Source organism: Dysidea avara, chromosome 9, assembly GCF_963678975.1.
Source record: "Dysidea avara chromosome 9, odDysAvar1.4, whole genome shotgun sequence".
NCBI lineage: Eukaryota > Metazoa > Porifera > Demospongiae > Dictyoceratida > Dysideidae > Dysidea > Dysidea avara.
In genome coordinates this window covers 17165542-17193286 of record NC_089280.1, presented here as the reverse complement: position 1 = coordinate 17193286, position 27745 = coordinate 17165542, and the positions used below count along the sequence as shown (strand labels likewise).

Below are 27745 nucleotides of genomic sequence, written 5' to 3'. Positions count from 1 at the left end.
TATTCCTTCGAGGCTTTATTCAGGGTTTATTATGCTGTTCATTGAAACAAAATTGTGGCTTTAAAAATACAGGTAATTAAAATTTGTCAGCCTTTGTCAATATCAAATCAGCCAAATTGCAATATTATTCTGAAGTTTAAGTGACCACAGTATGGGTTAAAGGTTATTTGGAGCTTGAAATGTCTTTGCCTGTATGCAATGCAGTATCATTGCTTCAACCCATACAAACTGTATTGGAAATATAATATTTTGAAATTTGTTTTCTAATGCTAAACCAGATAATATCAGGTGGCTGATAACTTTCAAGGTTATTAAACAGCAGCAGTCTATTCACTGCCGTACTATATTGCCTTACGTTTACATTCCCATAATATGTACACTGCACGTTTTAAAATTTTATATAGTCTTTACAAGATTGTTTATAGTAAATGTTGTCACTTTTGACTTGGGTAATATACAGGATTGATTTCTCTTGTCAAGATTTCCTGTAGTTTTCACAACACTACATTTAACAGCTGAACAGTAACTTTCTGACCCAACTTCTTTCCTTACATGTCCATTGACTCCATTCAATAACTGTAAGTGTTGTTTTTCATATAAACTATTAGTTCCATTCACTTGATTTCCAGTAACAGTGGAATATAAACTGTTTAGATTGGGCCAGACAAATGGTGGCAGCCATATGGAGTTTGTAAATGTTTGTAGTTGAGCCAGTTGAATGGACTGAGCCTGCAATGCAGCCAATTGTGTATAATAGAGTGGAGAAGTAAATAATGGATTCGTGAAAATTGGCAACCGGTTACAACTGGTAGAAGGATGGTCTGCAAGATAAAGAAAAAGGATAACAATTATGTGAAAATTTAATACAATACTGAAGTTTATTTTTAGCTATCATACAGTACAGTAGTACTGTATATTAGGAATCATGCAGAACTGGGCTTTTCCAGCCAAAAATATTACCCTAAAACCAGCCTCAATTTCCCTTCATGACAACTTGGTAGTATTGGTTAGAGCCAAGCTCAAAAATGTCTTCAGATCAACCCCAAACCATTCCGAAAAGTTGCAATGGAATTTAAAAAAAACAGAATTTTATTCTGACTAACTAACTGATGCCTTCAGCCAAGCATAATTTGACAATGGATATAGCTACGGGCTTGATTTCTTCATTGTTCGACATCACTTCATCCCAAGATGTGCCTTTTCACCAACTGCAGTATGTACATACACACATCATGGATTTGCCTTTGTCCTCCTTTGTGTTCCAGTTCTTTTAACTGACAACGCAAGGTGTCGATTCATATAGCGCGATGCAGCTTCCCTGTGGCTGTGTTGGTATCTCACCCATATTTTTTGTAGCAACTGGCACAGAGATGCTTCTTGTACTGTTCTTTGTTTGTAACGCTGTGTAACGAACTGAAATAGGTGAAAGAGAAGCGTAAAGGCTACTGTTCAATTCTGATGGCTCATGAATCATCTGTATTTTTTTGTGGTGACTGAATTGATTGCAGAGGTGCTTTTCCTACTGTTAGTTTATAGCGCTGTATAACGGTGATAGCAAAGCATAATGGCTACTTCACTTTTGAGTCAGTAATTGATACTTGGAGTGTGTGTTCAGACAAAAACATTAACTCAGCCTTTCTTTGATGCAGTATGCTTGGGTTCAACAGTCATAATAACAAGTATAAGAAAAATTATAAATTATAAGTTTGACTATGGATCATAGAAATAAAAAGTAGGGAAACAAGGGAGGTCGCCTACACTTGCAGATATACTAGTGGATATTTAATCCCTAATACAGTCATGGGTATAGGCTGAAGTAGGGATTAACAATGTCGTTTCCTTTGATGTGTGGAGCTCTCTTATTTTACGAAGAAACCTGGTATCAGGTGTCTTATAAACACCTGACTCAATAGGACAATTGTTCACAACCACAATGTGGCCCACAGTAATGCAATTAGCTTCTTGTGGACAATTAGTATTTAGCACATCAGTAAACACCAAAGGAAATGATGCGATTGTGAACAGATTGTAAGAAACAAATTACACTCAGGTATGCTCGTTATCTGTGGCTAGCTCAATGGGGATTAGACCATCGTGGTAGTTGGTTAATTTAAAAAGCCATTAATTCAGTTTGTGGCTTTCGCCGTAGTAAAAGTGCACTTGACAGCCATACTGGCACTGGCTATTCACATTCACTGCCACCCACATGCATCTATGATGTCTCAAATACACTTTTTATCAACTTTACATACAAACTTTCATTCACATGGCTTGTACGACCACGTATTTTGCTTGCCTTGGTGTTTACAATGGGAACTCTATACATTAACTCACTACTTCTACGCCATCGTCTAAAACACTTAGACACTCGTAATAGGTATCTTCAAGGATTTAAAAACCATCAGTGACGTCAATAATTACCTCAGGCTTTTAAATCCTTGAAGACACCTATTACGAGTGTCTAACTATTGCTTAAAATTCCTAATTGTTTCTTATACTTGTAGATATTGTATTTGCATTCGCCATCAGTCAAGTTACATGCAATAAATTTGATAACCAAAATCTTTACCAATTCATGGTTGTGCAATTGAGACGGTTATGTGTAAGTATAAGGAAAAATTATTATAGGAATTTTACAATTTGGGGATTATTCCCTGAAGTGAAAATTTAATTCTTACTTTAGCCATGTAGTACAGATTTTTGCACTTCATTACTTTATTGTAATGGTCCCTACTACGTAGCTTGTAAAATCTATATCAAAACAGCCAAGCTGTAAAAGGTGTGGCCCCCTAAAAAAGCCAGTTGTGATACCAAAGGCTGCGGCAAAGAAATGGCTATGATGATGATAATGTAAGTCAGTTTTAATTGTGACATAGTGGATGTGCTGTCATTATTGACATTGTCCCATTTCTTGGCTGTCGCCCTTGATTTCACATATTTTATCATTCTGGCAGTTTTTGGGTCCAACCCTTTTTTCACAGCTTGGCTGTTATGGTATAGATATCACTTTGTTTTGTAATTGTAATTTGCAAGCTTCAAAGCCACCTTGATGATTTACTTTTTAACTTGTCTTCCTTTACTACAGCAATAAGAGATGAACTAAATATTTTCTTCGTATGTGCCTATTTGAATTGTTTTGTTGCTTAACATACAAGGTTTGGGCTTTTCTGGCCAAAAATATCACTCTAAAACCAGCCTCACAATACCTTTATAATGCTTTGGCAGTATTGGTGAGGTATAAGCAAGCCCAAAAGTGCCTTCAGTATGACCTGAAGCACTTCTAACAAGTTGCTACAAATAAATAAAAAATATTTAGTGGAATTTTCTACTGACCAATCGATGCTTTCAGACACAAGTGTAACTTGATAACAGCTAAGGCTACAGGCTTGATGTTTTCACTGGTCAACATTGCTTCAGCCCAACAAGTGCCTTTTGGCATACTGCAGTATGTACAATGTATGTTTCATGGACTTATCTAGTCTTCCTTTGTGTCCCATTTATCTTTGCTGACAGTACAAGGTGTCAATTCACAATAGCTAGTGCCATGTACATGGTTTCCCTAGCTATGTTTGTAATGGGAATTGTCCAGTTTTCCATTGTGTCTGGATTGATTGCAGAGGTCCTTCTCATAGTATTCTTCATTTGTAATGGTGGGTAACAGGCTGAACATGGCTGAAAACTAAGTGTAATGGCCACTTCACTATGTCAGTAACTGATAGTTGGGGCATGCGCTCAGATGAAAACAATAAGCCTGGCACCAATCTTTATTTTCCAATGCACAGATTCACCAGTCACAATAATGTTGCAAAAAAAGTAAACAAACAAGTATAAGGAAAAACGAGGAATTTTATGTTCGATTAGAGATCATTGAAATAAAAGTAGCAAAACAAGGGAGGTCACCTACACCTGAAGATAGACATTTGATTCCTAATTCAGTCATGGGTATAGACTGAAGTAGGGATTTAATGTCCACTAGTATATCTTCAGGTATAGGCAACCTCCCTTGTTTCCCTACTTTTTATTTCTATGATCCCTAAAATCAAACTTAAAATTCCTAATTTTTGTAATTAAACATATTTATCAAGATTATGCTTGAGAGCTGACTGTTTTACTACAGCATTTCCCGACTGCTGCATTATAGGTAAGTGCACGACTGCACTATTAGAGTATCTTGATCTTATTACTGCAAAGTGAGAATAATCAGCCAAGAAACAGTAAAATTAATAACAATACATGTTTTCTTGATATGAAATGTAGCAATAATGTGTAGTGTGCTCATATTTTTGCTGTTGTTTTGGTACACGCATTGTACATTTTGATTAAAAACTTAAAACTTATCCTTTTATGCTGGCATAATACTTTTGTTAACCTATTATACTCAAAATTATGCTGGAATAATTGGCACAAGCCTAAAACATTCTACAGGGTGATTATTATGTGGTTGAATGTTCTACACTTTAATAGGGTGAATTATTATGTGCGCTAATAGGATGAATGCACTAACTGGAGTATCTGGGTCACACATTTGCATTACTATAACTCAATGGTTTTTAATCTTCTGAAAAACCTTTTATGATGATTAATTTATCTACATACCAATTTTCAGCTCAACCCTTCAAATGGTTTGCTTGGTAGGCATAACAATTTATTGTTTTTATTAACAAAATTTGATCATGTGATTACTACATACATTTGGTTTTACGTTATATTTCCATGGCCTTTACATTGAGAGTGAAGGGTGGTAGGGTGGGCAACAAAGTACACAGAGGCAATGATTGAAGTCTAGACAAAGTTACAAGGCTCCTTTGTGGTTGATATGTAGCAGAATCATCATAGAAAATATTTGGCCAACTGATTCTTATCAAGCCAGGTCCTTAGCAAGGCCAGAAATTGCCATTCAAGCTTGCCACACTGCCCAGAAGACAGCTCAAACCCAGTTTTTAGTGGTTTGTAGGCATGCATACATTGTGCTGGCAGGAATGATCAGTAGTGAAAAAAATTAGGGTGATCATCAGGAATGATTAATTAGAGTTCACGCATTTTTCTTGCAGTACCACAGAAAATTTCATACTTGAACATTGCTAGCATAAAGTCAGTACAAAGATTGAAATACTCTAATGGAACACTCCTTTATCCCAATAAAACAGTCATCCATCCATGTATTATGTGACTGTTCTATTAGAGTATCCTGATAAGGGCTGTTTTATGCTTGCTAGTAATAATATTTCAGCTCCAGTGTTAATCGAGGTGATAATCGTGGCCCTATAGGAAATGGGACAAACCAGCGAAGCTGACCCCATCCACGTGTTGTTACCTACATGGCGCTATGTATCTGGAGATAGTACACCCATATCATACAGTATGATAGTACTGTATAGTAGGGACCACAAAGATTTGGGCGTGGCCCATGAAAAAACATTAACCAAAAACCAGCCTCCTTTTCCCCTGACTACAATGAGGCAGTATTGGTTAGGTAAAACTAAGCCCAAACAAGTCTTCAGATCAACCCGAAATGCTTTCAACAAGTTGCTACAGAATTAAAAAAAAATTATTAAACAGAATTTTCTAGTGACTGACTGACTGAGTAACTGACTGACTGATGCCTTCAGACAAGCGTAAGGTTATGGACTTGATTTTTCCACTGTTCGACATTGCTTCAGCCGTACATGTGCCTTTTGGCATACCGCAGTACGTACAATGCATTCTTCATGGACTTACCAGTGTCCTCCTTTGTGTCCCATTCATCTTTGCTGACAGTGAAAGGTGTTGATTTGGCAGTAGCGTGTGATGGCTTCCCTTTGTAATGGAAATTGTCCATATTTTTCACAGTGGCTACGTGGATTGCAGAGGTACTTTTCGAACAGTTCTTGATTCATAAAGGCAACTTCAAGTACTAGGTCTGGTGTACATTTGACAAACATCCACCTATTTATTTGCATTCTAAATTGATTTTTTGTTGTGCCTACAGAGTAAACAGCTTATGGGAATAACTTTAAAATCAGTCTGTGTATAGGTTAATCAAACCTTTTGTTGCTAAAGAAATTGCAGTGACTGTTACTAGTTACAAAAAGAAAACCAACATGATGTAAAATCACCGTGTAAAAACTCTAATATGCATGAAAACCATTGAAAATGAAGCCAGCACTATCATGCAAAACAATTAATAAATCCAAGTACACAAAAAATTAGGAATTTTCAACTATAGTATGTTCACGTTGAGCTGAATCTTGAAAAACAGCTAAAAATTAAAAGTGGATTTTTTCTCAACCGAGTTAACATTTCAGCCAACCAGATGATTATTGGTAACAGCAAAGGTGTCAACAACAGACATGTACAGTTTGACTCCATTACAAGTTCGGGAAAGGGCTGTAATGGACACTGTACTTATATGGCTTCCCCATAGGAAATGTATTGTGAAAATTTTGATTGGCCGTAAATATTATGTCAAACATCTGAACAAAAAGATTTCAAAATATTTTTAGCGGATCAAGCAGTACTACAAATGAGCCAAATTTCAAGATCATGTGTAATTGCATCCATGAGTTGTTAAATGTTTTTGAGGATTCAGCTCAACGTGAACGTACTATAGAGTAGGGACCATTGATAAAAAGTACTGAAACAAGCTGGAGTAGTGCACGATATTAAATCACAGTAAAACAATAAGAAGTGTTATATCCCTACTGTGCATTTCCATTATGGTATCTTGAGCATAGTAGGATATAACACTTCTTACTGTTTTACTGTGATTTAATATCGTGCACTACTCCTGCTTGTTTCAGTACTTTTTATCAATGGTCCCTACTCTAGTTGAAAATGCCAAATTTTTTTGTGTACTTGTTTGTTAACTTTTTTTGTAAAATAAAATTATTATCACTGGTGAAACCACACATACCGCATCAAAAGAAAGAAATGGTGCTGCGTGCTCCAGCTACCAGTTATCGTCTGAAAGGTTAAGCATCCATTATACTTTGTTGTCAGCTACACACACACACACACACACACACACACACACACACACACACACACACACACACACACACACACACACACACGCACGCACACACACACACACACACACACACACACACACACACACACACACACACACACACAAACACACACAAACACACACCTTCAAGGCAATTGAGTTATTCACTTGTGTTCTATAAATATTGTTAAGCAAGCTAAGAAAATTTAGGCCCCTAAAGTGAAGAGAAAAAAATCAAAGAAATTAAGCTGAACTTCAGAGGTGGAGGGCATTTGCAGTGTGAAATCATTCCATTAGGAAATGGAACACAGAAAGAGATATGTATGCATGAAAATTGTGCTCTTTCTTTGGTATGCAAGTTTTCTTGGCTACATGGCACACTACTACGTATATTGACATTATAAAATATTTACTTCCACTTCCTTGATTATCTTCTATCATCATATTTTCTTCATAGCTTTTTGTTTTGTTTTCTTCAACATGTTTCTCGACCACTAGAACTGTTCTGGGTATAATCACTTTCTTCATCATCTAATGAACAGTCACACTTCAGTGATTGCTGTCCAGTACTATCATCACATTTGTGACTATCATTGTTATCATCATTACTGTACTCAGTGGCGTAGCCAGACCCGGGCAAGCCCGGGCATCAAGATATTCTGCCCTACCATCAGCTTTTCCAGTTATTAAGCACGTGAGCTTAAGAACACCGGACTCGCCGTACACCAAAAGACTGTTCTAGAATACACACACGAAGTACACTAACTTTTAAATAGATCTTTGAGATTTCACACGTATTGCAAGTTGTGTCCGAGGTTGTGTCCAGCGCTCGTCCCGAGGGTTATTTTAGGGGTTTTCCTTCTGTATTTGCAGGCAGGTAATTTCGCTGTTACACGTGATATAATTAAACACGTGTTGACATCGATCGTGGAGCATAGGCCTCGTTGTGACAGTATTTTCAGAATTCCAGCTGTTCGTCTAGCGATTAATATGAGTGCTGTGAAGCAGCTATCATTGTTTAATTTTGTCAAGCAAAAGTGCACTGCGAAGCAGGCAAAAGCCACAGAAGATCCTGGGCCTTCCTCCAAAGAAGAGTCTCAACTAATAATCGATATCAGTGAGGATACAAGCAAAGTTACTAATCAAGAGTCAGAACAGTATCAGCTAATCAACTTGAGGGAGGATCCCAAAGTTGAAGGTGAGTTTTATAATGATGATGGGATTGATGATGAGATTTATGCTGCTTTGGTGAAAACGTCTAAAAGCCCTAGCCCTTGTTGTACACCTGTTATGGTGTATAGTTCAGATGATGATGAAGAAACCAGCTTTGCAACTAGGTTCTCACCTCAATTCTCACCAGGTCCTGACGAGGTTGATGGCATGAGTATGAAAGTGCCACAATCACATCATGCAATTACATGTAGTAGCGCAGCATTGGACAAATCTTTCTCCATAGGCACAGCCACTAGTAGCACGTCTCAGTTGTTTGGGGATTACCGTGGGCCCAATAATGATACCTCCAGCACAGCTGCAACTGGCTCCACAACTGAAGTATGTAGTGCTTCATCCTTGGCCTGTACAACTACACTTGAGTTTTCTTCATGCTTGCCAAAAGATATTGCTGAAACAATAGCCTTTCCTCCAGTTCAGCCTGTTAAAGCAAAGTATCCCTCAACTATGATTTCAAAAGTACCAAGGTGCTTTACTGCAGCCTGGTATAAACAGTATGAATGGCTAGAGTATTCAGTAGAGACAGATGCTTGCTATTGCTACCCTTGTCGGTTGCTTGGTGCACAGAGTGTTATGGGTAAGAGTAGACCTGAACAAGTATTTACTTTATCTGGGTTTAAAGACTGGAAGCATGCTACTGGTAAAAAGGGAGCTCTTGTTGGTCACTCAAATAGCCTTAGCCACAAAGAAGCTATGGTGGCATGGGAACAGTACAAAATTAATTCCAAGCGTGGCACTTTGCTTCCCAACCAGGTAGACAATTCCTGGGATGTTGTTATTCAAGAAAACAAACATTACATAAAAACCATAGCAGAAGTACTGTTGCTCTGTAGCAGGCAAAACATCTCAATTCGTGGTCATAGGGAAGGGATAGAATCTTCAAATAGGGGAAACTTTCTAGAAATGTTTGAATTGATAGCAAAACATGATCCAGTAGTACGGAAAAGAATGGCTATAACAAAATCTGCAAAATATACATCACCCATGATTCAGAATGAGATATTAGGCTGTATGGGTGACATAGTCCAAGCCAAAATTTGTGCAGATGTCAAGAAGGCTGGTATGTATTCGATATTAGCAGATGAAGCGAGAGACTGCAGCAAAGTTGAACAATTGGCCATTATTTTAAGGTATGTTGATCTAGGGTCTGCAACAGTACATGAACGGTTCCTAACATACGTTGAAGCAAGGTGTCAGAATGCAGAAAGTCTAGCTGCTCACATAATAAGCACCTTAAATGAACATAAATTAGATACAAGTGCCATAGTTTCTCAAGGTTATGATGGGGCATCTGTCATGAGTGGGTGTTGCACAGGTGTACAACAGCGTATCAAGCAAGTGGCTCCCCAGGCTGTTTATGTGCACTGTTATGCACATTGTTTGAACTTGGTTTTAGTGGACACCACTAAAATAGTATCAGAGGCCTCAGAATTTTTTGCCTTAATGGAAACATTGTATGTTTTCATGTCCACAAATAAGGTACATACATTGTACATAGAGCAGCAACATCATTTATATCCCAACAAACCACCTCGTCAATTACAAAAGTTGTCAGATACTCGTTGTGCCTGTAGGTTTCTTGCTGTTGATGCAGTCTGTAGTACATTTCGGGCTATCCTTGCAACACTGCAGAAAGTAGTTGATAGTGACGACAAAGTAAAAGTAGTTGAAGCCAAAGGAATTTTGCTCCAAGTACATTGCTTTAAATTCCTGACAACTCTTGTCACATTCAGTCGATTGCTGTTTCTCACAAAACAACTATCTGATCAGCTCCAGAGTTCACAAACTGACATGGCCAAAGCAGCTGAATTGGTAGAGGGAACCATGAAAACTCTTCAACAGTTTAGAAGTGATGGAGAGTGGAGAAAGTTGTATAAATATGTCAGTGATGTGGCTTCCTCACTTAACATTGAAGTTTCCCCACTAAATAGTCGGCCCCAACGTAGCCAGCGATTGCCAAAACGGCTTGAACATGGTGTTATCCTGCAATCTGTAGGATCAAGACAGCCAGTAGAGAGTCATGAAGAGTATAAGATTTCCTTATATTATCCAGTTATTGATGCCATGATGTCTGAGCTTTACAAAAGGTTTGAGGGTAACAATCTGGCACTGATGAAAGCAATCCAGTGTTGCAGTCCAGAGTCAGTACATTTTCTTGATATAGACCACCTGGCACCTTTAATTGAAGGATATAATCTTAGTAAAGATTTGCTCACAGCAGAATGTTTAGTAGCTAAACATACATTAGATGAAAAAGACCTCACCTCCATTAGTGATGTGCTCAAAGAAATCTATCCGTTAAAGGTTGCATTCCCTACCCTGGTTAAACTTCTTCAAATTTCTCTCACTATAGTGGTAAGCACTGCAGAGTGTGAAAGGTCATTTTCATGCCTTAAGCGTACTAAGAGCTTCTTGCGATCCACAATGTCTGAGGAGCGGTTGAATAACTTGGCTACCTTGTCCATCGAACGGGACCTGTCAGCAATTATTTCAATGGATGAAGTTATCCAGAAGTTTGCTGGGAAAGATAAAAACAGAAAAATAAAATTATCGTAAAACTTGTACTGATGACACTATTACTGTCTACCCACTTCATACATGCACAACTTTTCTTTGTAATTAATACAACATCATTGATTTTTCACTTTCAGTATAACAGCTGTGCTGTTTGCATTTAATATAACTTTTGTAGCCAATCATGTAATTTTATATGTACTCAGTCGTTTGATACTATTTGCAATAATTAACTTTACTTACACTGACTATGCATTGATGGTTTGACGTCTCTGTTGTCCTGTACAGATTCCAGAACCACGAGGTGCACCACGTAAGGCAATAAATAGAATGATGAAGATCGCGTGATCGTAAACCGCACGCCGGGGGCTGAGACATCACGAAGAGTTTTAAATTTCTGGTGTTGGATGTATGTGTGATCAATATAGAAGATATGATCGTGCCCTCATCGTAGTGCAGCAAGGGAACGCGCGGAATGGAGGCTGGCTGGTAATCTGACAGCTGTAGTTTGTGAAACGATTAAATGTTAGCGAGAACACCCAAGTCACCCATTGGAAATTTTGAGTTCAATGCTTAGACATTTTAATGACGGTATGGAATAACGTCTTATTTGAACAGGTTATTTGTTCTGATCTGTTGCAGGTGCCAGGTGGTTTTACGGCACTGCCACGTGATAGTAAGCGCCCTGTGCTATACAACCAGGTCTGACAAGGTGTGGTCAGTACAAGGTAGCGAAGGCAACTAATGTTTTAGCGTTTATGATTAGTAAGGCTGTAGCTTCCTACACACAGATATAGGATAGCTGGATCGTACAGATAGTCATCGTAGTTTCCTGCACGCAAGGATAGTTAGATCATGCAGATAGTCATCGTAGCTAGGTGTGTTTTTTTTGTTGATAATATATTGATGTCCATATGAAAATGGGCATGTGTATGTGTGTTGCATGCTTTGGGGTCTGCCCACCCAATGCCCGGGCATGGCTAAATCTCTAGCTACGCCACTGACTGTACTCTTCTTTGTCCTTTGGAAAGTTGTCTCTGTGGTGAAGTGTATTATATAAAGGAAAAATAGTGATTATATTTAACCAGGTGTGTACCCACAGTTGGCCGAAGACCGGCTGTGGGCGTGTCCCTGGTTTACTGAATATTTACCCATCTACCTATATATGTATCCACTCATGTGAGCAAACCCATTTAATGGCAAAAGGAGCCAGCATGTAAGAATTGAAAGCTAAATGAAGTCTGTATTAAACTTCTGCATAGGTAAACTTTGCTCTGAGGTGGTTTCTTCTTGGTGGCATGAAATATGGATGTGGCAACTCTCTACACTTTGTGAACAACCTTCTGTTCGAGTTCTATAGATGTTTAACAACTGAAAAGCAATGTTGCGTGTCTCATAGGTTACCAGAGATAGCGTATCCCTTCGAGTTGAAAGATGGGAGGGAGGGGCATGTTTCATACTTACGTGAACAAAAATTAAGGACAGCCTCGTGAAAAATTTGAAGAATTTGTACGAGATAAAATGATAGACAGATTATAAAATAGTTGAGAAGACACTTCTGTGCATAATTTTGAAGTTTAAAGTGGTTTGTTTGAGTTACGCTTCCTTAGCAGTGCATAGCAACATAATTAGTTAATTACAAAACAGAAGTAGCATAACAGCAACTTGTTAATAAAAACAAAAGCCAACAACAAATTATATACCCATGTAGCTACCATAGGTACACATTTATAACAGTGTATAAGCTATTGCCATCTCATGGTCTTGTTACATAATAATATTACGTGGCTAACTCGACATTGTTACTGACGTAATATTAATATTACCTTTCCATTACAGTAGCAAGTTATAAATTAGAGAAAGTAACTAAAGTTAAATTAGAAAGTAGCGCATTATGGTTTAGTTGAGATCACCGTACCAGGAAACTAACACACACGTTACAAATACCTACACATGAATAGCAAATTTTTTTATGACGGTAAGATATGTTTTAATACTTATACCATAGACTGAATCAAGGATTAAATGTCCACTAGTATATCTGCAGGTGTAGGCGACCTCCCTTGTTTCCCTACTTTTTTTTCTACGATCCCTAATCAAACTTAAAACTCCTAATATTTTGTAAGGATTTAATGTCCACTAGTAATCAATAGCAGCTAAGAAATGGCTGAAATGATGTTAATCCTGAAGGATGTACTTTTGTACTTGGCTGTTTTGGCATGGATTATATTACACAAGCACAAGGAAAAATAAGCTTGATTAGGGACCATAGAAATAAAAAGTAGTGAAACAAGGGAGGTCACCTACACCTGTGGATATTCCCTCTTTTTATGTGTATACTTGACTTAGGGGCTTGCTTTATATTTCTCTACAGGATTAACAATGATTATTTAAGAAAGAATGTTACAGTTGAAGGCTTGAAGCTATAGTTTACCATTGTTTGATGATATAATTTAAAATTTATAACAGAACACTTTTTAGGCTTCTAATACAACACACATAATTATTATGTTTGAACTTAAAACTCCTAATTTTTTCTTATACTTGTTTGTTTATGACTGGTGAATCCGCGCATACCGCTTCAAAAGAAAGGATGGTTCCAGAGTTAATGTTTTTGTCTGAACGCGTGCCCCAACTATGACTTGAAAGTGAAGTGGCCATTACGCTTCACTTTCAGCTATGTTTACCCCATTTACATAGTGCTACAAACAAAAAAAAAGTAGGAGAAGCGCCTCTGCAATCAATCTAGTCACCACAAAAAATATGGACGATTCGCATGCCATAACTATTAATTACTGACTCGAAAGTGAAGTGGCCTTTACGCTTCGCTTTCAGTTATATCCAGCTTGTTTCACAGCGTTACAAATGAAGAACAGTAGGAGATATGCCTCTGCAATCAATCCAGTCACCATGGAAAATACGGACAATTTCCGATTACAAACTTAGGGAAGCTATCGTGCTATCGCGAATCAACACCTTGGGCTGTCAGCAAAAAGAAATGGGACACAAAGGAGGACAAAGGTAAGTCCAAAATGTGTGCATTGTATGTACTGTGGTATGCCAAAAGGCACATCTTGGGATGAAGCAACATCGAACAGTGAAACAATCAAGCCCATAGCTTTAGCTGTAATTGAGTTATGCTTACCCGAAGGCAGACAGACAGGCAGGCAGGCAGGCAGGCAGGCAGGCAGGCAGGCAGGCAGGCAGGCAGGCAGGCAGGCAGGCAGGCAGGCAGGCAGGCAGGCAGGCAGGCAGGCAGGCAGGCAGGCAGGCAGGCAGGCAGGCAGGCAGGCAGGCAGGCAGGCAGGCAGGCAGGCAGGCAGACAGGCAGGCAGGCAGTTAGAAAATTCCGTATTGTGAAGCTGGCTTTTGGGTGATATTTTTGGCCAGAAAACCCAAACCTCCATGATCTCTAATACAGTACTACCATATTTTGGTCTATAGCCATGATTGACTTAGGGATTAAGGGTGCTCTGTACAGTCCGCTTATATGGCTTCCCATGAAATTTAATTTGTTCTATAACTCACAAATGGTTTTAGTAAATGTTCCGTACTTTTTTACTGGATATAAGCTAACACTAGTACACAGTTTAGTCCAAACCCAACTGCTAAATTTGTTTTAGAACATGAGTTACAGTTTTTCCCTTTATACTAGAACTAGTCCTACAGTTTATGCACAAGGGCCTTGATACTTTTATGATACACTATGCTAAACAGCACAAACCATTGTGCGTTTTTATTTTTGTCTTTTAGCTTCTCATTCATCACATATTTATCTTTCGGGTTGACACTCCCAGAAATCCTTTTCTTTACTTCCATGTTATTCATCATCTGGACTTGCTATTTAAAAATGGCAAGCGCTCTTCTTTGGCAAAATTACTAAAGTAGCTTGCGTGAAAAGTTCATGTCCATTGGATTAGAAATGATGGAGTAGTTCTAATTTAAGTGAGAGGGTGTAGAATAGCAAGATGCGTGCTCTTGTTGCTATGGGATACCTAATTTATGGGTACTAAAATGTGTCAAACATGTCACAGACTAATTAAGTGACCATAATATTTCTTTTAGTGCAAAACAGACTATGTCTTGGGAAGCCTTGTACGAACTGTGCAGAGCACCCTTAAATGTCCATCAATGTGTGCCCAACCATCAATTACTGAGAAATAAAGTGGCCAATATGCTTTGTATTCAGCCTGTTACACAGCATTACAAATGAAGAGCAGTACAAAAAGTGTATCTGCAATCAGTCCAGTCAATACAGAAAATTAATACTGACAATAAAAAATGATAGCTAGTCAGACATGGGGAAACCATGTTCATGTTACTGCGAATCGACACCTTGAGCTGTCAGCGAAAAGAAATGGGACACAAAGGAGGACAAAGTTGATGCATGCTTTGTATGTACTGCAATATGCTAAACAGCACCTGTTGGGCTAAAGTGACGTCTAGCAGTGAAAAAAATCAAGCCAAATAGCCTTAGCCCAGCAAAAAAAGTCAAGACCCGTATTGTTGGTCTGCCTGTCCCACTGCTTGCCTCACAGATCAGTTACAAGGCTATATAGAGGCCAAATGAAGCAACGTACAGCCACCATTTTACTCTACAACAAACTCAGGCTCAAAATAACAGCCTGTTATCTGTCATTTTCCGACCCAAAAGACAGACCAAGGTCTGACATTATGACCTATCAAAATAAGCTTTTAAAAAGCAATGTGTATTTAAACTGCTTACTATTATATAATGATGACCGACCATGTTGTATGGTGGTCTGTCATTTTGACAGATCATGTAAGAGACATTATATTGAGCACTGTTAGCCATTATCGAGTTATGCTTGTCTGAAGGCATCAGTAGTCAGTCAGGTAGTAGAAAATCGACTCCACTAAATAAAAAATTCAAAATTTCATAACAACTTGTTGGAGACATTTTTAGTCGCACTGAAGGCACTTTGGGGCTTGGCACCTCACCAATACTGTCAAGTCACCATGTGAGGCTAGTTTTTGGTCAATATTTTTTTGTGAGAAAGTGCAAAGTCCATAATCCCAAATATGTAGTACTACCATACCGTGTGTCATTTTAATTACACATTACATATATAATTAGTATTAACCAATGACTTACAGTGATTTAAGGAATTTCAATTTCTCTGCAAGGAGATTTCTTTCATCTTTCAATGCTGATAAACAATTTTCATTTTCTTCAACAATACATTTTAGTTTCTGTAAATAGTAACAGTTTATTGACACTAAATTGTAATAGGAACTTATAACTATTATTTATGTCTTGTAATGCTTGGATAATATAATATTATTATGCATAATATATTTTGGTATTTGGAAGATAATGAGGTCTTTAAAATCCATGAAGAGACCTGCTATCTGGTTCTTAAAATGGTTAGAGATCTGCTAGCAGAAAGGCCTCAAGCATTACAAATTTCACTTTTCATCATTGATTTGCTATGCTCTTTTCCAAGCATATTGTACACTAATAGCCCACAGTGGGCAACCAGTTACCAAGCCAATACGAGTTCAACCACTCCAATCATTTTATAAGCATGCCTAGATTATGAGAAGTAGAGTATAATGTTGTAACTAAGCTCGTTATGATGAAGTCCAGAGATAGCATAGAAAATTCTGTTTAATGCTCATCTGTGTTTTCTAAGCCTATTTTAAACTATAGGTGGACTTTACCAAATAACTAAATGAGTATGCTCTCTTGTAGAATGGGTGTTATTTGTAATGTGGGTGTGGTCCACATTCAAAATCATGCCTGTCTTCGTGGCACCATAAGTCAGCAACAACTTGTGGCAATACTTGCCATTCATTTTTATCACTATCACTGATCTCCTGCTGTGAGCAGTGACAAGGTGCAAGGTTTGATTTTTTCAGATTTTCAACAAAGTGTTAGGGATTCCCACATAGCTATGCTAATTGTATTAGCTACCATCATTCATATATCTTGCTTCACTACTTTTTATTGCTAGAATCCTACTTCATTTGTGAATGAATTTGACAAAACCCGGCTTCGATGCACAAAGCTTCGTTAGGAGATATGGCAATTTTAAGTAATCATTGTGTAATAACTTCCCAGTGCCTACAGCTATGCAAACAAAACTTGCACCAAGTATGCATCTATTTACTAGCTATCACCGAGTGGGTGTATACATTTCTGATACCCAAAATTAGCCCTGTTTTGGGCAGCTTTTCTCGAGCGGGTAATAATATCACAGGTGGTAGTAATAGGGTGGGGGGCGGTGGGTGGGCTCAATATAGGGGTATAAAATGAAGCAAGAAGACGATTGGAATCCAGAGGCCAAGTTTGGGCTCTCCATGGCCCTCCATGGCCCTCCATGGCCCTCAAATCACTCCAAATTGACTGAGAACACTGTTGGCGAGCTCTCTGTGAAGTCCCAGCACACTACACACCATTATCACAAAGCCATGGCCATTCAATGGCACCAATTTCCCACTCGTGGCTTTAACAGGGTCGGAAGAAAGCTGCCACAGAAACCAGACTTGCCAGTCCTGAAGGAAGTACAGTGTGGAATATGATAGTGTATTAGGCCAGCAATCCATTTTTGGTAAAAATGTAAGTTTGATTTTGTGTGTGTGGAAGCCTTGTTATGTGAAATCCGGTCACATTTTAACATTTTTATGCCTAAGGATGTGGTCCAAATGAGATTGTTTTATAAGTGCAGTTAGGCAGATATCCATCAGAACCCTAAAAGGCACTGTCAGGTAAGTACTGTGGTATAAGATGGTGACTTTACAATGCTTCTAGCCTTGTGGATGTGGTGAGTGAGTGAATTGACTTTTTTTAAATTCTATATTTGGCCTCTGTAAGTGTTTTCTTGATTTTAACGCTGGATTTGATGCTAGATGCACTAGACTTTTCCTTAAAGATGCTTTTGGTCATGTGTGATTGATGGTTTTTAATTGTGGCAGGTGCCAGTCATTTTAGGGGGGAGGCCCTATTAAACACTATACTGTTTGATACTAAACTGCATTATACTAGTTGTCAGGAAGAGCAATATTGCTTGGTTACATTACGCCAATAAGTATACAGGAAAGTACATGTGGTCGACAGTAGGTACCAGAGTCCAGTGATAAATAACAGGAAGCTAGCTCTGTCCTAGAAGCCATACAATAATCACATAATAATCTTTCTAGTGGCTGCATTGCAACATTGAAGTCATGTTAATCCCTAAAAGCATAATTTTATTTCTGCTCAGTTCTGGCACGTGATATCTATTGTTCAAATATTCAAACTGGAGTCCATGCTGTGAGAAGTTGAAACAGTACAAGAATGACATTACATGATGGGAAAGCAAAGGCGGCAACAGATATAGATAGTGGTCTCATTGTAGTGTATGAGTGAATGGGAGCTGCTGACTACCGATGATTACACCAATTGATAGATGGTATTAGCACTTTGGTCAAGTTAATCTATCCAGACACTAGACATACAGGGATTCTGAAAATGAAAGTTGAAAGAGATTAATGCAGTGTAAATGTACACTTTTTTGGGGGGGGGGGGGGGGGAGGGGGGAATATCTGAAAGTGCAGACATATCGGTGCTCCTTCAAGGTATGATGTCAGTTTATGGATAACAACTTTTAATGTGATAATCCTTGTAGTGCCCACTGTTGTATGTGTATGTTAGATACCCACTGGAGGTTTTTTAGTAGGGTTGACAACCCGAGGGTGTGGTTTGGTCACTGAGGCGTGGCATTAATTAGTAACCGAGGCACAGCCGAGGTCACTAATTAATGCCCGCCGAGGTGCCAAACCAAGCACGAGGGTTTCAACCCTACTAAAAAATGACAGTGGGTATCTAACCTATTTAAAAAGCAGCTCGTTACCAGCACTGACAAAAGAAGCACAGAGTCACGCTAGGTAAGGTCCTTTACAGCGTGTTTGCTTGTGCCGCCGGCTTAGTGTTGTTTTAGTAGCTGTTATTTAGGTCCAAGGCTTGTTTACTAGCTAATACAAGCTGGCCACGAAGCGACAAGCTTTATAACAACTGGCCACAAAGCACCAAGCTTTATTACAATGCGATAAGCTGTATTACAACTAGCCACAAAGTGACAAGCTTTATTAGCTACAATGCAGCAAGCTGTATTACAACTGGCCATGAAGCGACAAGCTTTATTACAATGCGACAAGCTGTATTACAACAGGCCATGAAGCAACAAGCTTTATAACAACTGGCCACGAATTGAAGCGACAAGCTTTATAACAGCTGGCCACGAAGCTACAGGCTTTATAATTGGCCACAGAGTGACAAATGTTACAAACAGGTGCAATAGCATAGCTGAAGTGTGTTGATGGCATAATGGCGACAGTGCTGACAAGCAGACGAACGCAAATGGCTTGCTGTAAACTCGCAACACCAGTAGTTTCACTGATGGATAGCTAGTTGTGAATGTGAACATTGTTGGGGGCTCTGTGATATGCATCGAGCAGCTGGCTCTTTCGGTTGATGGCTAGATTGGTCAAGTGCTGGTATGGCTGATGAAGGTAAAAACCCAACTCTCACTAACCATACAACCACTAATTAAATCAGTGACATAGAAAACTCTTTGAAGTGTTGCTGAATTTACAATAAGTCTCACGTGACAAGAGGTCTCTAAATGAAACTTAGAGCCCTCACCTCAGGTCTCTAATGGTATTAATAACCTCATTAACTGTGTCAACATCAAAGAGAATTATTCATGCTGCTTTCTAAATATAGGCAGTGATTCTGTACACATGCACAGTGTGTATAAGGTGTTGATCAATTATAGTCATCAATTATAGTCTGCCACATTGTACTGAGTATATATACAATGGTGACAAGGATGGCCCATGGTATGATTCAAGTTCAATAGGAGCCAGTAGAGGATTTTTATGGGTGGTTTGAGTTTTGTTGAGAGGCCAATAACCTCCAAAAGTTCACTCATGGGAGTAGGATGCACCGATACCTTTAGCTTGTTTCTTGGCCAAGGAGCATTAAAAACAGGGCTTCCTTATTGTTGTCTCCTTCACTGGATGCCATATTGAAACATCTCACCAGCCATTATCAATCAAAAATGATTGAAATTACTGAGAGGTTTAAGAGGAACCAACAGTGGCCAAGTTTGTAGCTGAACTGCAATTTTTAGCAAAGACATATGCTTTTGGCACCTACTTAGAGAACATAATTTTTGACCGATTTATGTGAGATTCTAAATGCCAGCAGGACTTGCTGTGTGAGGCTGAGATTAGGAATCCCACTGATTGCAGCTGCACGAATGCAACATTGAGCATTGGTGTTAAGTGCTTATCTAGTACCAAATCCAGTACACCTCAGGCAAACATAATTACTTAGCAAACTATCTATTGTGCTTACCCAGACATCATGAAAACTGTGATAGAGCTAAGACACTACATGTTGTTGTGACAAAGCAACTTCCACTGGTGGCCTCCCAAATTGCAAAAGCCACAGAACATGACAGTGTTTTGTAACAAGATAAACAGAAGACCTTCACGTAATTATGTGATATAACAATACATGCAGCAAGCACATGCAGTAGGTGTAGAGGTGTGTAGACAGTACTGTAGCTATAGGGTTACAATTTCAAGGAAAAAGAAAGTAGTGAAACAAGAGAGATCACCTATAATACCTGAAGATTAAATGTCCACTAGTATGTCTTCAGGTATAAGCGACCTCCTTTGTTTCATTACTTTTTATTTCTGTGATCCCTATTCAGACTTAAGATTCTTCTTGTTTACTTTTTGTAACATTATTATGAATCTGTGCATACTGCTTTAAAAGAAAGAATGGTGCCAGAGTTAATGTTTTCGTCTGAACATGCACCCCAAGTATATCAGTTATGTGAAGTGGCCATTATGCTTTGTTTTCAGCTATGCTAACCATGAATTGACACCTTGTACTGTCAGCAAGAGAAATGGGACACAAAGGTAATAAGTCCATGATATGTGCATTGTACATACTGCGGTACATCAAAAGGCACCTGTTGGGCTGAAGTGGTGTCTAACAGTGAAAAAATCAAGCCTTAGCCATTATCGTGTCTGAAGGCATCAGTCAGTCAATCAGTCAGCAGAAAATTCCACTGAATAAAATAATTAATTTCGTAGCAACCTATTGGAAGCATTTAGGGTTGTACTGAAAGCACTTTTGGGCTTGGTTATATACACCCAACCAATACTGCCAAGGCACCATGAAGGTATTGTCAGGCTGGTTACTGATCAACATTTTTTGTGAGAAAGTGCAAACCTCCATGATCCCTAATATACAGTGCTACTGTACCATATGATTAGCTATATGATAATACACTTCACAACACCTTTATATAAATGCATGTTTGAACTGAGCTACAGGAATCCTATCAATGTGTAGTCTTGTGTCCAGCTGGGCTTGCACTAAGCACAAACACTGTCTGGTGGTGACAACACTTCAGTTTCTTCACTTTCTTGGGCCTGGAAGTGTGATCCAGCCAAAATATTGGCTAGCCGATCAGAATCGATGGGTTGCACAATTGCATGAATGCATTGGAAGTAGACAAAAAAGCAAAGAAGAAATTCACCTAGGTTGTTCAAGACATTTGTTTTTAAGTTATGCTTTCCGATCTCACCTCATAAGACCGAAGAATCATAGCTCGATGGTTCACCAGAAATGAAATGCTATCCTATACTAATACGATAAATGAAAGAGATCGTATCTAGTAAACGCCCTATTCTGAGTTTTACTTATTTTTGAATGGTTTTTCACTGTTTTTAAATGATTATGTAACTCCTGGCCAGCCAATATTTTGGCTGGATCTCATTTCTGGGCCCAAGAAATTGGAGCATTGTCACCAGATGGTGTTTGTGCATTAACGCGAGCCCGGCTGGGCATGAGGCTAATCAATGTGACCCTGCAAATTGGGGCATGAGGAGTGTGTGGGGTCAAAGCTAGCCATCACCGATCAGCAGCAACTAATTTTGAAAATGAATACCCATGCAGACACATAAGTGATCTGCCACAGGCTTCTATTCTAGATAGTAACCTCATTAAGCCTCCGAACATATCAAAGGAGATTATTCTAAGTTGAATGATGATGTCTGAGATACATTTGGCAGGTAACAATAACAAGGTTCTCTGGTGACTATCCTGCACAAGGACGTCACTAACACACACAAACAAAAATTATATTGCAACAATGACTGTATGTAGGCTGCAACCCTAAATTACTGTGGTCAATATAACAAATAACCACTAATATCATTTCTCCCACTTCTATTCTGTGTTGTGGTCTAACCTTTATCTCATCTATTGCAGTACACAGGATAGTTCTTAGAATTGGCTTTTGGTGTGAGTAGGGCTGGAGCTCCTGGTGAAGTGTCAGCTGTGCTTGTTTTAAAATTCTTCGTCTAATAGTATAACAACTTAATCACATTTAGCATATAACCACAAATTACATCTACCTTTTCTTTTCTTTGGCATTATGTACCATCTTAGCATGGGAAACAGATTTGGTACTGTGAAACTCAAGTTCAGGAATGTGACCAGAACACCATTATCATCATTTGAGTCTGAATCATCTTTAACAAATGGGTTTTCTACTCTCTTAATATCCACAGCATAAGCATCCACTTCCAATGAGTCAACAGCAGTGGGAGCTTGGGCTTTATGTAATTTTCTTTTTTGTTTCTTAAGCCAACTCGGATACAACCATTCAATGAGTTATTACCTATAGAGAGCATAACTATATGTAATCAGTACTTCCCCTTGTGTACTATGTATTCTAATAATCATACTCAAGTTGGTAAAACAGAACTAATCACTATTTCACAGACTCTATATAGTACTTGGGAAGGTTCTCCAGTGAATGAAAATGAGAAACTTGTAGTAGCCTAATTACACAACAGACAATGTATTTATACCTGCAAACTGATAGGTAGGAAGTATAAACAATAGAGAATTCAGCAGGTCACAAATGGTTTTGGTATATATTACACAATTCCCACACCCTCCATCAACTTATATTTGATTTATCATGAAGCTACTAAATTATTGTCACCAAAATGATGTTGTAGCTATCAGTAAAGCTGTTCTGTCACCATCACAAAGTCTACGATTTGCCATTCAACAAACAAAAGCATTCAAGCCCTTATGGCACCTCAGTTCTATCTTGGTAAAATAACAATAAAGATATCTCAACAGATGGGGGAGTATACCCAAGTGTTAACAACCAATATTACTCCATAATGTTACTATTTGATTTTAAGAAAAGAATCTCATTTACCAAAACAATACAATTAGAGGTTTATTATTTCAAATTATGTTTAGCGTGGTTTGTATGATGGCTATTAGAGAAAGAAACTACACTACTACCCCTATAAATAACATTCCCTTATATGTATATACATGCAGACACATAAATGAGGGATTCTAAGACAGCCACCATCATTTGAGTAAACCACCAGCATAAAACACAAAGGTATGGTACAGCTGAAATGTAACGTCATCTCGCAAGAGTGTGAGTGATTAAAAAATGAGCTAATTAAAGAGCGTGGCATCCATTTTGCTCGCGAGTATTCATTTCGTTTAAGATAAATACTTGCAAGCCACGCCCTTTAACTTTTTAAAATCGTTCGCACTCTTGCGAGATGACGTTACGTACCATACATGCTCATTCTGTATGAAATCGTACAAGAGAAATATTCCATGTAATGACTTTAAATTTTGTTGACAATACAGCTATGCAAGAGCATAAATCAATTACTATTGGTGGTTGGAATCCTCAGTGGAGAAGTCATACAACTGTACTACTTGAGCAGGCCCTCTGTGGGTTGGGGTATATCAAGACAAAAATATAACACACTATGAACAGTGTATCTTTGGCCATTCACTTACATTACTTCTGATCCAGTACTCTTGCATAGCTACTATATAGCTGTTTTAAAGAACGTTGTTATGGTAATTTCTTCGACATGGGTTTAAACTGGTCAGGGCTGGATGCAGACAGACAGATGCAGACATGGACAAGGTAAAAAGACAACATTACATTTGTATAATAACATACCACATTGCTTTGTACTAGTCTCAAATTCCAGACCCAGACGTCATCATTGCAGTGCTTGTCTATTCGTAAGTACAGCTGAGCGATAGTTGTGATCTATCAATTATCATGATAGTGAGTAACAATCGTGATTATGACAGTATGATATCATACTATTGTGATAAATTATGCATATCTGTGCTTAGTCAAAAAAGAAGCAAACATGATATTGTTAAAGTTATAGTAACTGTGAAAGTCTGTAGTGCATGCACAACAAAGATTACAACTGTAATACATAACTATTTTTACCAATATAGTGTTAGAAAAGCAGATACATGGTGTGTAATTGGATTATTCATGGTGAGGTTGAGCGTCTTTGATCACTAGTAGTAACATCATGATACTATCACTATTGTGATACTATCACTATCGTGATACTATCACTATCGTTATATAAAGTTACTATCAATCGTAAATAGTGATAGTTGGACTATCGCTCAGCTCTACTTTTAAGCACATGTGTACTTTAGCACACTACAAAAGACTATACCATACTGTTGTACACATGCTGTAGAACCTAATGCAGACTCTCATAAATTGTAGGGATTCAGCTGATATGCTTTAACTTAGCATTGTAGACCATACTCTCACCCACTCATCATTTTGGCACAAGCGCCCTGCTTATAAGCCATAAGCTCATTGGGGAGGCTCTGTTATACACAAAAATTTTGAAAAGTCCATGTCTGCATCCAACCATGCCAGCTCTTTCTATGTGACCTCTAGTCTATAATGTAATTAAGTTGTGATGTCATAACAGCTGCAACCTCATAACACATAATAATATTTTCCTATGAATGTATCCCTGTGCATCTGACTACCCATCCCATAGGCGTAACACTGCTGTGTATATTAAATACCAGACAGATGTCGAAAACATCGTGAGGCGACCCTGAGCAAGTTGAGTTGCACAACATTGTATTTATGCTTGGTTGAGGTATGTTGTGTTTTTGTTTTGTGGGTGAAGCAGAAAGCAGACTTGAGCAAGATTGAAATTTTGCTAGCTAGTATTAAAATTTACACACTGCTAGCTGTTTTTGGTACACTTCACATTTAATTCACTAGAATCTACACATATGCATCTCTTTTGAAACCATCAATATTGATGGAGTTATAAAACAAAACAATTACAACATCTCAGCCAGATGCGACTGCATAAGTAGAGCAGCATGGCAAGGGAAATACTAAAAGGAATAGAATAAAATAATTAATGCATGAAATTCAATGCCACTTGGTTGATTAAAACATAGAAACTGTGCAGCATTGGTGCTACTGGTGCGATGATCTATATGCAAGAGCTGGTGTTGATCGTCTAATCTTATCTCCTTGTCTTCTGCAGTTTCATTGGCCAACTGCATGCCCTCTTCTGCAAGTGTGCATATTGTCTACCAGGTGTCTACTTGCTTCTGCTTCATCTGGAATTTCTGCTACCGTCCTCGCCCTGTCTTGTTCTCTCCCGGCCTTCTTTTAAGATGATCTTCTTTGTCCATGTCTATGAATGTAGATTAAAGTTTTTTCATCCAGGCTTGATGGACTGCCCTTGCCTACCACCCCCAGCACAAAGAAAGGCACATGCTGGACAACTGTAAAAGACTAGAAAAGCAGAGTAACACAAGCCAGCATGTTACTCTGACAAGCGGGACTCCACTTGCACCAAATCTATTGGTGGTGGAGCCCTAGCGTAAGCACCAATGGATGAATGCGCACCTCGAATACATTGAATAGCTGAACGGAGCAGAGAAAAACCAAGACAACACTGAAGCCAACCCAGGACTACAGAGTATTCATTGTCCCACACAGCTGATAGGAGGGAAGCCTGACGCTTGTAGAAAACTGTGTCCTCATGAGCCAACTCCCCCCCCCCCCCCTGTTGCCGACATGACGATAGGTGTAAAAGAAGCATGCTCAACCTCACAAATTCTCTGACCATAAGCTCGACACTTAATATTCTCATGCTTCTTAAAGGTAGAAGAAAGCGATGAAGAACTGTTAGATGGGGCAAACGGATTAAAAACACGAACATCAATAAAACATCTCTCAGAACAACTACCCCAAAAACCATTCATGGCAATGTCCAATTGAGCCCCTTCTTGAGTATTTGAAGTGGAAAGATGGAACTCATCAGGATTGTGGACGGGCTGCAGTTCTAGTTCAGTACACACCTCTGTCAAAAGGGTAGTAGTGAGGTCCCTTATCTCATTGTGGCGAAGGGAAGGTAGTCCCCCCTTTGGACAAGAGAGCACATTATCCACAGAGAATGAAGCTCCACAAGCACAGAGAGTTGGAGTACGGAGGGGAGGCCAACTGTAACGCAAAGCCAGGGCATCCTGAAAGGTAGACTTGTGTACAGCAAAACCATGCTCATTCACGGGGAGAGTTGTAAGCCAATTCGAAGCCCTTTCACAGATGCTAGCTCCACTGCACACTGCAGTGTGGGTTCCAACTGCTGACGCAATTCAGAAGAAGTCTTAGAATAGGTTTCTAACTTTGCTTTGCGCACAGAATATTTTCTAGACTGTTGGAAAGAAATAGCCTCAATAAAGCTCTTAGAATGGTCATGAATGCACAAAGAGGCTCAGCAATATGACGGGAAGCAGCCAACTCATTGTCACTTGTGATAGTTGGAATAAAAATACCCACGCCTCCCCATGTCCATGTAGATAAGAAGTTGTAACCCACGTGACAAATTCTAAGCCATGTGGTGCAATGCAAATATGGCCTTTTTCGTACAGGAAATGTTCGTGAACGTGACGCATGTACCATTTACCAACGAGTGTTCCCTCCTCGCCCTGTCTCATTCTCTCTCGTCGTTCTTCCAAGACGGTCTTCTTTGTCCATGTCAATGTAGATAAGTTGTAAGCCAAGTGACAGATTCTAAGCCATGTGGTGCTTTTTTCCGTGTTCGTTATGTGAACTGTCGGGAATGGTTGTACATACAGTTGAGCACTACCAGTGTGGGGCTTTCTGTGTTTGTTACATAAACTCTTGGGAATGGTCAGACATACGAAGTGACTACTGCCATTTCTGGGGCTCGCTCAGGCTCGCCCCAATAAATGGAGTTTTTGAGAGTGTATGTGTATTCTTCCATATTACACAAGAAATACTAAACAAAGCTTGACTAATCACAGCTACATATACCATATAGGTCTGATTGTGTAAACATGTACATAGGCATATATGCTAAGCCAATTATGGACAGTCATACACTTTTATGTGACTTTTCAAAGAATAGAATTTCCACACCCTCATTTAGTCTAGCCAGAGTACTGTCTATGTATCAATGCAACCACCAACATATTAGCTAAATACAACTGTGTACAAATAGTCTATGATACCAGCACAATTGAAAGAAATCCGGTTGTTTGGATGTAATTATATACTACTGCTACTGTATAAAAGTCCTGAGGCTGGACAAATAGCACTACCTCATCAGTGACAATATTACAGTTGATCATGGGCGGGTTTGCATAGCTGCAATTCTGGCATGCAAACAATCCATGGCTGATTTCTTGGAACTGACTTGACCACACCATTAAGTTAGTAACACTTACTTAGTTTACTAAGACAGTACTCAACTAAATGGCAAGAATACACTCTATTGACAAGTATATGGATCTGGGTAATAAAACCACTCACTTCAGGTACTTCATTAATTTTGTGTTGTTTACTATGGCCGCAGTTGATTCATGTATCTACCTTACTAATAGACTTATCTGATTTATTCTTACCATGTTCATTGGGTCTTGTTCTCTTTCCCTCCAAGCTTCAACAATGAGCAACAAATTTCCTTCTTCTCTATTGTTCATACCAGTTGCGGCTATATACTGCAAGTAACAATATAAACGTCTTACTAAGTTACATTTACAACCTGTAATAGAAGGTTACTACGTTTAATGAGTCACTATACACTGCGCAAGTAGATAAACTGTACAATGAA

General features: G+C 38.7%; 2 protein-coding genes across 3 annotated transcripts; one reads left to right on the top strand and one right to left on the bottom strand.

Annotated features, from left to right (window-relative positions):
* Positions 1 to 280: 280 nt before the first annotated feature.
* On the bottom strand, positions 281 to 27745 carry LOC136266970 (uncharacterized). 2 transcript variants are annotated; one of them, XM_066062017.1, is made up of 10 exons: positions 27537 to 27745; positions 23776 to 23868; positions 23607 to 23704; positions 23476 to 23535; positions 22175 to 22440; positions 22009 to 22120; positions 15849 to 15946; positions 11745 to 11769; positions 7402 to 7604; positions 281 to 821 (listed from the first exon to the last, which is right to left on the bottom strand). In XM_066062017.1, exons 5-9 carry the CDS (start codon positions 22201 to 22203, stop codon positions 7464 to 7466), a joined length of 405 nt encoding a protein of 134 aa, XP_065918089.1. In that variant the 5' UTR covers positions 22204 to 22440; positions 23476 to 23535; positions 23607 to 23704; positions 23776 to 23868; positions 27537 to 27745; the 3' UTR covers positions 281 to 821; positions 7402 to 7463. The 2 variants fall into 2 exon arrangements, with proteins under 2 accessions (XP_065918089.1, XP_065918090.1); XM_066062018.1 differs by lacking the exons at positions 7402 to 7604; positions 11745 to 11769.
* Positions 7979 to 10774, top strand: LOC136266464 (zinc finger MYM-type protein 1-like). The gene has a single exon (XM_066061479.1). The coding sequence runs from the start codon at positions 7979 to 7981 to the stop codon at positions 10772 to 10774; it is 2796 nt and encodes a 931-aa protein (XP_065917551.1).